The sequence below is a fragment of the Erithacus rubecula genome (genome assembly GCF_903797595.1).
Source record: "Erithacus rubecula genome assembly, chromosome: 3".
NCBI lineage: Eukaryota > Metazoa > Chordata > Aves > Passeriformes > Muscicapidae > Erithacus > Erithacus rubecula.
In genome coordinates this window covers 35,563,831-35,577,120 of record NC_136689.1, presented here as the reverse complement: position 1 = coordinate 35,577,120, position 13,290 = coordinate 35,563,831, and the positions used below count along the sequence as shown (strand labels likewise).

Here is a 13,290-nt window from a genome sequence, read left to right as displayed (position 1 = left end):
CAAAATCCTAAATGTCAGAAAAGAGATCCCAAGCAACCCCCAATGTATCTTACCAATGATAAAGAGAATTTCCACTGCAATGTCACTGACTGTTGTGCTTCGGGCTGTGGACAGCTCATCATGGCCAATAAAGGAAACATTGTAAGGTACAGTCACAGCAACATAAAACGTTGCCAGTAAAATAAGCCAGTCCCAGCCAGCTTTAAAAGTGCTAAAATGCAGCAATATGAATTTGGATTTTTTTGCATCTGAAACTTTGTATTCTGGAAATGCTGGTTTATCTACGAAAACATTCTGAAAAAGAGGGAAAAAATGTTAAATTAGACAAAACAGTAATTTGACTACACAGAAACATTTCTTGCAATGCAGCCCTTAGGTGGTTGATGTTTTTTTGTAAAAAAAACCATAATAATATATGACATACCCATATTCAGACAAGAACAAATGCTACTTTTTTTTCAAACCTAAACCTCACATTTATTTATAAAGATGGTTCTGTTCATGGAATAAGTTTTGTGAATGCTGAGGCAGGAAGAAGACTAATAAGTTACAGATTAAATGGAGTAAGAGGAGACTGCCTCTGACAAACTATTTCTTCCTCTCTTGAGATAATTCTCACTGCAGAGCAATGTTATTCTACTGGATGTATAGGTGAGGGCTTTGTATGGTACTGTAAATAGGAATATGCAGACAGAAGTATCTGGTATTGAAGAAAACATCCCATACACAGAGCTGTAAGGAGGTTCTTTCAGGTTTCTTTCTCCTCATTTAGTTTCACCTGCAGGAATCCAGTTCACATGAATAAAAGCACAATTAGTAGGCATAACATTTTGATTGTACTTAAAATTGCACTCCTGATCTAAATAAAACAATTGATCATAATATGGCTTCAGAACTGACTACCTTTGTCACTAGACTAAGCTTTGTCTTGAGACTGTGTCTTACCACTGTTTTATGCAACCAAGATTTCAGTGTTAAGCTGTCAAAATTCTTATCTTTCACCTCTCATAGCTTTAACAAAAAACACCTACCCTCCCAAAAAGCAGCATGTGGTACATGACCTGCCTTGCATTATTTACTAACAAAATTCTTGCTCACTGTTACTGTGCTCTTGGTTAATGCTGTTCCAGCAACAAAGAGCCTCCCAAAACAATATTGTGCATTCAGCAAACTAAGATTACTTCTGATCTTGAAGTTATCCACTATGAAATCAAAAAGACAAAACCTGCATAACCATAGACTTAACTACATTTGCTTTGTCTGTCACAGCCTTTCTCTTTGTGTTTCCTTTGAAATCCTGATGTCATCACCTTCTGTATTCTTGGTTCTTATTCATGAATCTAAGCAGCTGAATTCTCACTGTTCTTAGAGTCAGCCCATTTTTAATCACGAAAAAGAAACCATTCCTCATGTTATTTGCAAGCCATAGCTCCAGAGATCCATGTACTAAAGCTAGTAATTTAGTCTCAGTATAAATGTTTTAAGATGGTAAAATAGCATCTGCACGAGCATTTTGACAGTACAGGCAAGTCATCAGAAACTATTTAAAAGTCACATTCCTAAAAAAAAATTATTATAGCACTATACAATGAAAATATTGCTGGAAGACCTGGTCATATTTTGCAGGGTTTTTTTAAATTATTATGTGTAAAACATTGTAACTTTAAAAAAAATAGCAATTTTTCCAACATTTAATCTTTTTTCAACATTTAATATTTAAATTCAATGGAAGTGGCTGTATGGCCCATGACATACATACCAGTTGTGCATTTGAACATCATTAATTTATACCAAGTTTTTTTTACTTTTAATTTGTAATGCAGGAAACAGAGAGTTATTTTTTCTCATTAACATTTCTCTAGAAGTCATTCTGTTGCTGTATTGTTGGTTTGTCTATGGTTTGATTTAGTGTTAGCAACATTCACAGCATGGTTTGTGAACTTACTCATTAGTTATAGTTACTGGGGGAATAGAGAATTAATTTGAAGAAAGAAACATTACCATTACTACTTCAATTAGGAAATGAAAAGATAAATATCACAGCATAAAGTTGGAGAAACTCACATGAAAACTTGCCTAAATGAAGTGTGGCCTTTTGAAACTTAATAACATTAAGAGTTTCAGCTAGAGTAAAACCTTAAGTCTCTTCTTCTTTTTTTTTTTTTTTTATAATTGAGATAAAATAATTGAGATGACAAGGTAAATTGGAACTTAAAACCTGAAAAGCTGTGGAATCTAAGTTCTGAGAAATTTTATAATGAGGCTTTCATGGCATTTAATGTCTGTTCACAGTATAATTAAATGCACTACCTTGCTATATGGTAACAAACACCACAGTAGGCAGAAATACACTTCAGTGAGAAGCATTATAATCCTTGTTACTATAAAATTATGACCAGGATATTTCTCAAGTACTCACTGACTTTTTAAAACATTTTAATTTTTTGGGTTTTTTTAAGATAGTGCAAAGAGTACTTTTTTTGGGGGGGGGAGAGGAGGGTGGAGGGGAAGAAAAGAATTTCACCTACATTATTAATTTTTAATTTGTTCTTCTCTCTTCTTTGTAGATGTCCAGAGATATGATAAAGGACAGCTCTGCTCCGTCTGCGTGCCGACTCCAAGTGTGATCCTGCTCTTCCTCTTCCTCTCCATTTTTCTGCTGAACAGAAGTGAGAGTTCATTAAAGATCAGGAAATAACACTTTAACCTTTGGGACCTGAACTACTGACATTTCAGACATTGGTAAAAATGTAAATATTATGCACACCTTTTCTTCTGCTTAATATTTTGCAGCAAAGAAACAAAACCCCCCTCTCCTGAAGGGAAATAAAAGCCACTGTAATGTTTTAATTGTCAAATGCCTCCACACAACTCAGAAGCAAGTAGTTGCAACACATGATTTCACAGATAAGATAAATGTACTCTCTACTGTTTCAGAAAGTAGAGATTACTGACCAGTGGGAAGGATGCCTAGAAGTAACTACTGAAAATACCCTTGAGGTGGTCCTACTCTCTTTCTCACTTCACAGAAAGAAAAAAATCCCTTCATGGTGTAATTTTTAAAAACAGAATCTGACTTGCACTAGGCTTCCATTATGTCAGAATATGCTAATTTGTAAGCTTGCTCATTAGTAATAACCAATTCTTACATTCATGCATTCATTTCCCACCACATGGCTACTGGTAAAATCACTTGACATATTCCTTGGTGACATGAAACCCATTAAGAGTAAAGACTGAACATTATTTTGGAAGGGTTTGTGGTTTTTACCTCCATTCAGATGTCTGTAATTGTCAATCATGGGAACAAATTTTGTTCTTGCTTATAAAGCAGTAAATTCAAAGTAATTCCAGTCACTCTGATGGAATTACAGTGAATTGATGCCAGAGTAAATGAAAGCAGACTTTTTGTGATGTGTCAGGATTAAGAAAAAAGAAATTATGGGACTAAAGGAAGAAGCTGTCTGTCAAGGAGGTTTAATTAAAGCCAATTGAATGCACACAAATTAAGGAGGAAAAGAATTTAACAAAACACAAAACTAATTAGCAGAGCCAGAAATTAGAAGCAAGCAAAATAGCTACATCTTGAAACCTGCCTAGAAAAGCAAGAAAGATTTGTATTATAGGAGAATGATGTATTTTTGGCTTAACAGCACAAAACCATACATAACAAAATGTGTAGGAGGAAAAATTTTCTAAACTTCTCAGTAAAGAAGTTTTTGTGTAATTCATCCAAGAGCACTCTCTAGTTGAGGATTTTTTAAATTTGTCAGTAAATAGAAGGGGGGGAAAGAAAAGTAAAAAGAAAGAAGGGAAAACCTTTGCATTGCAAAGCCAAATAGCTACTCAAAAGTTGAAGGAGGCAGATGGAGAAGCCTCATGTTTTCCCATCTCCAACACATATTGTTGTCAACTACAATGAAGAAAGATAGAACAAAAATAATTTCTGAAAAATTATTTCAGAAAAGACCCAAATAAATTAATGTTGTTAAAAAAAAATCTCTCAATCGTCAAACTACTTAAAACTCAAATTTTAAGTCTTCTTAAATTCTGGGTAAGAACAAAGTGCTTATCTCTTTCTCTGAGGAAAAGTGAATTTAAGTCAATTTAATTGGGTCTCCACTGCAGAATTGTTCAGCTATAGTAGCCTGGTTTTGTCATATGACTTTGAAATTATCTTTAAGACTATTTACAGCCTCTCTTTTTGCCCTTTCTCAACCTAAATTGCAATGTTGTATGAGATCATTCAGCATCCAAAAGTAGTCAATAAAATTCAGACCAGCTATGAGGCAGGCTGGGAAAACACCTTTCTTGAGCTTTTGGCCAGCAATGCTTTTGAGATGCTTTATTAAAGGCTTCCTCCTCAGACTGTACCATATCTAATTCCTGTTCTTGTCCTCAGCCCATAGAGCCTGAGGTAGCCCATGCTGGCAGATGGCAGAGGGACCAGCCTTGGTGATGAGATGTGAGACCCACAATGAACTGCATTCAGAAGGCAGCCCTGGTACCTTCAGGAGTTTCCTTGAGTACTTCCAAAATCCCCAGCAACACAAGGCCCTTCCAGCATGGAAGTGGATCTCTCTACCTCTGGTCAACCTTGGAAGTCTTCTCTTTACCTCTGCTAGATCACCCATGCCATTTTAAATATATTCTTTAAAACTATTCTTTTAGTGGCTATTTGCAGAATAACAGGCTATGGATACATGATTGCCTGGTACCATGGTGTAATACTGCCTTCAGGTTTTTTCTTTATAGCTCCTAAAATTTGTATTGCCTTTCTCTCATACGCTGAGCACAGAGCTGAAAGCTGTCTAAAATTTCATCTCTTTCCAGAAGGCCATGAGACTATGGAAACAGATGATGTATGCATATTCAGTTATTGTTTCTTTTTTTCCCATATATTTACTGACACAAAGATTCAATTTCTATCCACCCTTTAAATGAGGACACAGGTTTCCTTGTAAGGTTGTAAATTTTATGTGTCAATTGTCTGATAATCTCTCCTACCTAGGCTCAGCATTTCATTCACCAAGGATGTTGTACTCACTAACCTGCTCAGGCTGTGGGACTTGATAAGGCACTTAGAATCACACCAATTGCATATTTTCACAGCAAGTGACCTCCATCACATGCTGATTACACTATTTGCAAAGGATTAATGCTATCTCTATGTTAATATTGGGAGTCACTCAACTCCTAGAGACAGAAAAGCATCTATCAATAAGAAAAGCATTACAATAATTATGAAGTAATAATTTTCTTACAAACCATAAGTGGCAAAAAGGGTTTTAGGGTTGTTATTAGAAGTGAAAAAAAAGAGTTTATAGTGAAGATATACCATCAGAGAGCATGTCAGTAGCTTATAAATAAGTGAATGACAATTTTGAATTCCACTTTCTGATCTCCCAATGCCTTCAAGAAAGGAAGCAATCCAGAGCCTTAGCAAACTACATTGTTCACCAGGTGTGCCTCTATGTGTGTGATTGTTTTCTGTAACCTTCCCTCTTTTCTTGTCATACTCAGTTCACAGCTCACTATTCTGGAAGAGACAGCTCATTTTTTATAAAGTCCCATCTGTTTCTCTCTGGTTCTTCAAAAATTTACGTACCTGACAGACTTGATTTTTTACTTCTTTCTGTGGCTGATCTTAGAAAAAAAAGATGCAAGTATAAAATCTAGCATAAAGTCACTTTAATACATCTGGCTTATTTTTGTACCATTCTTAAAACAAAAGGATTTCTCATCTCCCCAAATACAGTGAGAAATCTTGTTCTAGAAAAATCTAAGATTTTGGGGTTTATTTCCTGCTGCTTCTACACACACCCTCCTGTGTAATGGCAATCCCCTCACCAAGACAGCTCTAAAAAAGGATGCTTGCCATTTAGTCTCCCCTTTGTCTGAAAAGTGGTAATACATATTTTAGCTCTAACTGCTGTCCTTCTGGTTGTTTTCCTTTCAAATGAAGATAGGTATAGTACCACAAGTATCAGACATAGCAATTACAAAAGATTTTCTAAGAAAAGAAAATAACACAACAAAGGAACTCTTTGCTAAGCTTAACATTAGCCTCCTAACAGCTTAAGCCTTCTTACAATCTTGCAAGGGAAGGTTGCAGTAAAAGAAACCACAATCAGACACAAATGCCTTTGTAACTCTGTTTTTTACTGTTGTGTTTTTACAAGAACATGGGGCTTCAATCATCTACTTAAGGTTAATAGAAAGTGGAGGCATAACTCTTTTCTTGTCCCCTTTGGAAAACAAAAAAAGCCCCTAGGTATAAATCAGAAATATAAATCCTGACTACTTCTGACAAGCTTTCATAGGTATATGTTGTCCTAGCAATGCAGAAGAACTGGAAAGTCAGTTTTACTGCCTAAATTGATACCAAATATGTGTCTGCTCTCCTTCAAAGCAGTTCATCAAATCCTAGAATAATGCAATTTGACAAAAAACCCTTAGGATCATCCATTCTCAATCACTAATTGCAAATTCCACAAGGAAACCATATCCTCAAGTGCGACTCTAATGTCTCATCCAAATACTTTCAGAGGTGTTGACTCAACCACTTCCCTGGGCAGCCTGTTCCAAGCTTGATAACACTTTTGGTGAAGAATTATTTCTTAAAATCAGGATAGTCAGAGCACAGCATTAGATAGAGGCCACAATATTCTATGGATTATAATGATCTCATTCTCCAGGTAAAGTCTGGCACATTTATACAATCAAAGAATGGTTTGCATTGAAGGAGACCTTAAAGATCATCTAGTTCCAACCTTCCTGCCATGGTCAGGGACACTTTCTACTAGTCCTGGTTGCTCAAAGCCCTGTCAAACCTGGCCTTGGACACTTCCAGGGATGGAATGTTCACAACTTCTCTGTTCTAGTTCTCAGCTGTTCCAGTGCCTTCCCACTCTCTTAGGGAAGACTGAGTAATCCTGATATGACCCAGAAGCACTGTACTCACTCCATAGCAGACAACCTGTGCTGTGAGAGAGAGCATGAAATACATTTCTTTCCAAATACAAAAATGAACTGACCTGCTCTGGCCATAAAGTTTGCACTTTATTTACAAAAAAAAATGTCTCAGTCTTGGTAGTTTTTTCTCATTCTTCACAGCATTGATTTGTATCCCTTCAAAAGAACTGCTTTCTCTTCATGCATTAATTAAAACCACTACCTACTGTTCCCTCTGGTCTGACACATACTCTTGAATGGAAGTATCTCCCAGTCTGATCATGGGTCATTACCATTAAAAATTTTCAATACAAATATGCATGGAAACAAAATAGAAAATTAGGATCTATCATTTCATTTATATGACATAGGAAAATTCAAGAGATTTGCCTATGTTTACCTAAAACATTAATATAGGGAATGAAAAAAGCAACCTGCACCTCCCAAATTTAACCCAGAAGACAATATATTGGCAGTATGTGAATGAAATAGAGGGGGATGATGTAAAGTAGCCTGGGAGTTTAGTTATGGGAACACATGCACAACTGAGTAACTTTATTCAGAGATGGTATTTCCACCAACAACCAATGTGACAGAGTTATCCTGAAGGCTGAGAGGCTGCAGACCTGGATCTCTGAGCAGTATCTCTGCATACAGTAGCCAAGGAAGGACAGATTCACCACCAGAGACAGGACCATGACTCTTCACTGCTTTTTTATATTTTCACAAGAATTTTAGCTCCATGCTCCAAATTATATTTCAGCCCAAACTAATTGATTGCCACTGGTGTCCTGTTTGCTTGGCAAGTGGGGCTGTTAGGCATAGGGTAAGATTGACTGATGTGCAACAACCCTGACTGGGCAAAAGTAGGAATGTTAGAATAGATAGAGATCTCTTTAAACACTTTGCAAGGAAAAGTCCTGAAGAAAAACAGTGAGTTCTAGACTCTACAATGGGTGTTCTCTGTGAAAATTCTAAATTTTAAGTTAATTTAACAGTGTAGTGTAAGCTTTTAAAAATATATTCTATAGAATAATGAGATTACTTCATCTTAGCTATTTTGAGAGCTAAGCCAGGAGTGAGTATGAGGAATAAAAGATAAAATTTTTATTCTGCTGGCATTTTACTCAAATGACTAGATAAATTGGCAGAGTAGTTAAGAACTTTTCATTTATTTATTTGTTTACAAAATTAAAGTCAATCATGAGATGAAACAGCAAGTAATGCCAACTCCCATCTAAGAAAATTTAACATAGAAATAATATCATTTTGAATGTGTAAGCTAGATTTTCCTTTAGAACAATAACACCACCACCAACAGAGTAGAATAGGACAAATGGACTCCATTGCTAAAAGGAGTCCAGATACAGACAGGATTGAAGAAATCTATGATGCTGCTCCACGCACAGAGTGGAAGGAACACTGGAAATGCATAGTAACCAGGTTAACACTGTGATTTTTAATGCTGCTTGGACCCTTCCCTGCTCAAACCTCAGAGTGGTATATTGTCATACCTGTATGATCCCTCCTGCTGCTCCATTCTGAAATCAGGCAAGGAAACAAACCTCCTCCATTACCTTTCCTGTGTTTATCCTTATGCTGTCACAACCACGCAGCCCAATCACACAGACAGATATTTTTACTTGAATTATCTTTCAAGTACTGAATTGCTCCTTTTTGAACCTGGGTTCAGTGAATGATTTGTTAAAGAATTTGTCCACCATTTATTTGTCTTTCTTACAATTCTATTTATGCAAGGCTTCCTGTAAGAAGTGCAATAAAGTTTATTTTGTCCTTTTAATACATGTCTTGAGAAACCCTCATCACTTGCATCATAAGGTAAGGAATACCACAACAGAAAGTGTGGTCTTTAAATATGTCCCAACGAGTAACCCATGGGCAATAAAAGAAATACAGTCATGTCTACAGGAAACACAAGGTTTTAAATTATATCCAGTATCATTGACACAAAATAATATTTCATAGGCAGTTGTGAAGGAAAAAAAAACACCAAGGAAATTCTGGGGGCAACTGAGTTAATTGAGCAATTCTGAATGAACACAAAAAACCTTTTCTAAAGCCAGATTACATGTAAAGTTGGTATACTTTTTTTCTAGGCTTTTAAAGATCTAGGAAATTTTCAGTTATTATTCAGGGGACAGCACACCAGCAGTTGCAAATAAAGAGAAAACTGATAAAAGTCTTCTTTGGTATTAATGACAGAACAAAAGCATTACCATGGGCAAGAGGCTGCAGGAGTTCTGTTGGTTGCATGACACGTTCTTTCTGTCAAAACAACAATTCACAAAACTGTTCTCTGTATGGTGGATCCAGGCTAGCCTCTAGCTGCTTTTTTAATTCTGTTAACTGATTAATTGATTCAATAAGAAGATGTACCTAACACATATACCAACACATATACCAACACATATACCAACTGAAAATATTATTACAGAATATTTTTTAAAAGGGCAAATTTTACACAGAATCAATGGTATGATTATCATAATTTTAGTATTGTGCCTTCAGAGAAAATTCAGCGTTGAACAGAAAGAGAAAAGAAGCAGTATAATGCATTACTATTAATGTTTTTGTGAATTAGAAAGACCTTTAAACAGCTAATGAGATAAAAATTTTTAACCACATTTTGGTCTGCTGATTCTTCCACTATGAAGGAAAAAAAAGTGTGATGAAACAGACATACAAAGCCAAAAGAAAGGTTCTTTCTCCTCTTCCATTTTGCTTGTTGATGGGAGTACACCCCTAAATAAATAAATAGATTTTTCTTTTTAGATGCCTGTATTTGGGTCTAACTCATTAAACTCAAAATTGGGGAAAAAAAAATAATTCCAAAAGACATACCTTCCTCCAACTGCTTCAAATAGGCTTGAGTTTTGGCAGAAGAACTCTGAAAGTAAATTACTTTAAACTATTTTCTTATTTATTAATACTACTGTCAAAAGCTACAGAATTCTTGTAATCAAGTAAAATATTTCAACTCAAAAATAGCTATTTCATAATTATGTAAAATAGTTTATTTGCAAGCTTTCCACTGTTACTACTCTAGAATTGTCTCACAAATTGGAAAATTGGCATTTTTATTATGTCATCAAATTTGAGACATTGATTCAACTGAAGTGAATGGTCCTATGTTGTCCTTACAGAATAAAATGTAGCATTGAATTAACAGCTGGGTCATCACTCATTTCCAGCTGTTTTTAAAGTAACTGTTTCTTCCTGGAATAGTTTGCATTTCCCACAGCAAATTCCCACAGGGCTCATGAGACAGTGATATTCTCATACATCATTATGAACAAAAACATAACTGTAATAAGAAAGAGAATATTTGAAATATTTCTCAAGAATCCCTAGAACTTAAATAATGCCAACTATTTAGGTCACCAAGAAACTTTTCATTCTCTTCAGCAAGTGTTAATATCTCTTTCTCTGCAAGTGTGTTATATTTAAGAACAAAATATCATGGAACCTAAAGATTTTCTTTTTTTCTTTAATTCTATAAATTTAATAATGCATTTTCTTTATTGATATTTTTCCTCCTTTTTGCATTCAGAAAAAGTTGATCATCATTTCAAAGTAATTAATTGCAATAATACTTTTTAAATAAATTTGCACTGGTGATGGTGTTAAAGGACACCTTGCTCATTCAAGGGAAATAGTACCTGAATATGTACCTGAATATTTGCTATCTTGTAATGAAAGCATGTCTTTTGAGAATGAAGACTTGCTTTATTACTAGATTTATGTACAATACAGAACCAGATAAACCCAAAAAAATGTTTTGTGGCCAATGTAACTAACTTGCCCTGTGTTAAAACAGCAGGGGGAGTGGGAATAGATTGTTTTAAAAAAGTTTTGAGACTTAAAAAATGTATAAGATCAAAATCCTATGATGTCTGTGTGCATGTTAGATGTGGTGATTGAAAGGCCCAAAATGTATCTCTGATTATTCCTCAGGAAATGAGATTCTCAGACTCTGAGAGTGACTGTTCCTAAACTCAACCGATTTCAAAATTTTAAGTATACAATTTAGGATGGATAGTTGTAAACCCATCCCTTCTACAGCTCTGAAAAACTCATTTGTAATAGATCTTACTTGCTGTGTCTTTACAGGGCTTCAGAATTGCTCTGAGGAGCTACAGCATGCCCTATGACTGCAATTAAAGTTAAATTCTGGAAATGGCCCAAGGCATCCTAAATGTGTTTCTGAACACAAAATACACATGAAATATGCATTGTGGTTCTCATGGTCTCTCAGTAAAATGCAAGATACCAGGCTGTGTCTAGGCCAGTAAAAGCCTTTAAAGATATTTCTCCTTTTTCAGATTTTTTCTTCCCTTAGAAATAAGAAAGGTTGTAAATTATATAGGAAGGTTGTAAACTATCTGACTGATTAAAAAATCACCTACCACACACACACAACTCTGAAAAGTTCTTGAGCAACATATATACTGAATATATTCCCTGTTTCTTCTATGCTTTCTCTTGTCTGTCTTACATGGCTGAGTTTTCAAACTTTAAAAGGAATGTCTGAGGATATTTTCCAACAATCTGCCAGCAAAATGAAAACCAAAACAAAACAGAAACCAAACCAAATAACTTCTCCCTCCACTCTGATAATTTTGTTTTCTAAGGAAAATCTAGAAGCAATGGCATAAATTTATCTAGGAACTTGTGAGTATGAACTTTTTGGTTGCTAATGTGTATATTCTCCCAACCTTTCAGTATATCCCAGAATACAGTCTGCTGCTCTGCATTTGCTCAAGAATCAGACTTTGCTTTTCTTTTTTCTCATTTTCATTCTACATATATCACAAGAACACTTTTTCCTCAGCTCCAGAACAAGTCCTTGAACCTCTCTGAGAGCTGCTGGAATGGAACTGCCACATGCATTTAACATTCAGTGCAAGGCTGAAGCAAGAGCTGCAAAGATTGATATGTCTCTAAAGATTCAAGGCTCAAATACAACTTATTTGCTTGGATAAGAAGGTGAAAAGGTGAGAGGGAGAGCATCTACGTGCTCACAAGTGCAAAAAGGAATATGGAGACAAAGGCAGCTCTATATTTGCCCCTTAAGTATTTAAATCATGGTCCATAGACCATGAGGAAAGGAGTTTTCTCTCTTAAGATGGCAGAAGATTTTCAGACCCTTCTTTCTTTGATGGTGAGCCAGGAGCAAAACCATCCTAGGGAGGATGTAACTGAGTCATTTGCAGAATAAAGGATACTTGTGTACTACTTCCTCAATATGTTCTTCCTTTGGGCAGTGGGAATATCAGGGTAAAACTCAGCTTCTATCCCACCTCCTCCCTTGGGAGAACTGTATGGTGCCTGTGCATCCTGATCAATTTTTAACTGCTTTGGTTATTGCAAGTCTAGGTGACAGTATGGTTATGTTCCCCATCCCAGCATACTGCCCCCTGACAGGTATAAAAAGCTTTGAAATGAAAAACTGTCACCTGAATATTCACTGCAGTAGCTTGAGCAATCATGAAATAGCTGAGACAGTAATTAAGTAGAATAAATCAAAGTGCACATTGCAGAATTTCTTACAAGAGACCAGTGCTGCTCCAAATAGACATTTTCAACATAAAAAATCTGGAATGTAAAATATTTGGCACATGGTATTTCACTTCTGGCACACTGAAAAGAACAACTCCTCCCTCTAACAAATGATGCATAATCAAAATAAATCTGTCTCCTCAGAAATTCATATGGACTTAAGGATAACTAAGACGCCAGACAGTTGAACCATAACATGTATTTCATTTTAATCTGTGGTGGCAGAAGGTGTAGACCAATTTTTAATTCACATTATTTCGAGAGTGAAGGCATCTTTGCCAACAGGCAAACCAACCTAAAACAGGAAATTCTGTTTAAGAAGAACCTTTTTTTTTGGCTTTGTTAGGAGTCAGACATTGAAACAGACTGCCCAGATAAGTTGTGGAGTCTCCATCCTTCATTCTATTGAGCACATATCTGCATGTCTTCCTGGGCAATTAATTCAATCTGACCCTGCTTTGAGAAGGAGACACTGGAGCAAATAATCTCCAGAGATTCCCACCTCAAATATTGTGTGATTCTGTGGTTCCTATATACTGAATATATTTTTATAGTAATTCTGGAATCAAGTTGAGAAAATCAGTTCTAAAATAATTGTTTTCAACAGAGTTCAACATTTTCACAATAATTAAAAAAACAAAACAAAACAAAACAAAACAAAACAAAAAACCAAAACTAAACAAAAGCAAGCAGATTACCAATAAAGACTAAAGGAAGCTTCGTGGAATGAGTCAAATTAATCAGGGGAATTTTGGC

At 35.6% G+C, this 13,290-nt stretch overlaps 1 protein-coding gene across 1 annotated transcript in view; it reads right to left on the bottom strand.

Annotated features, from left to right (window-relative positions):
- Window positions 1–13,290, bottom strand: part of KCNH8 (potassium voltage-gated channel subfamily H member 8) — a gene marked incomplete at both ends in the record, with an annotated part of 170,818 nt that overhangs the window by 83,772 nt on the left and 73,756 nt on the right. The window contains 2 exons of the mRNA XM_079302228.1: window positions 54–294; window positions 2,529–2,656. Of these exons, the coding sequence (XP_079158354.1) occupies window positions 54–294; window positions 2,529–2,656 (369 nt within the window). The remainder of the gene's footprint in view (window positions 1–53; window positions 295–2,528; window positions 2,657–13,290) is intronic.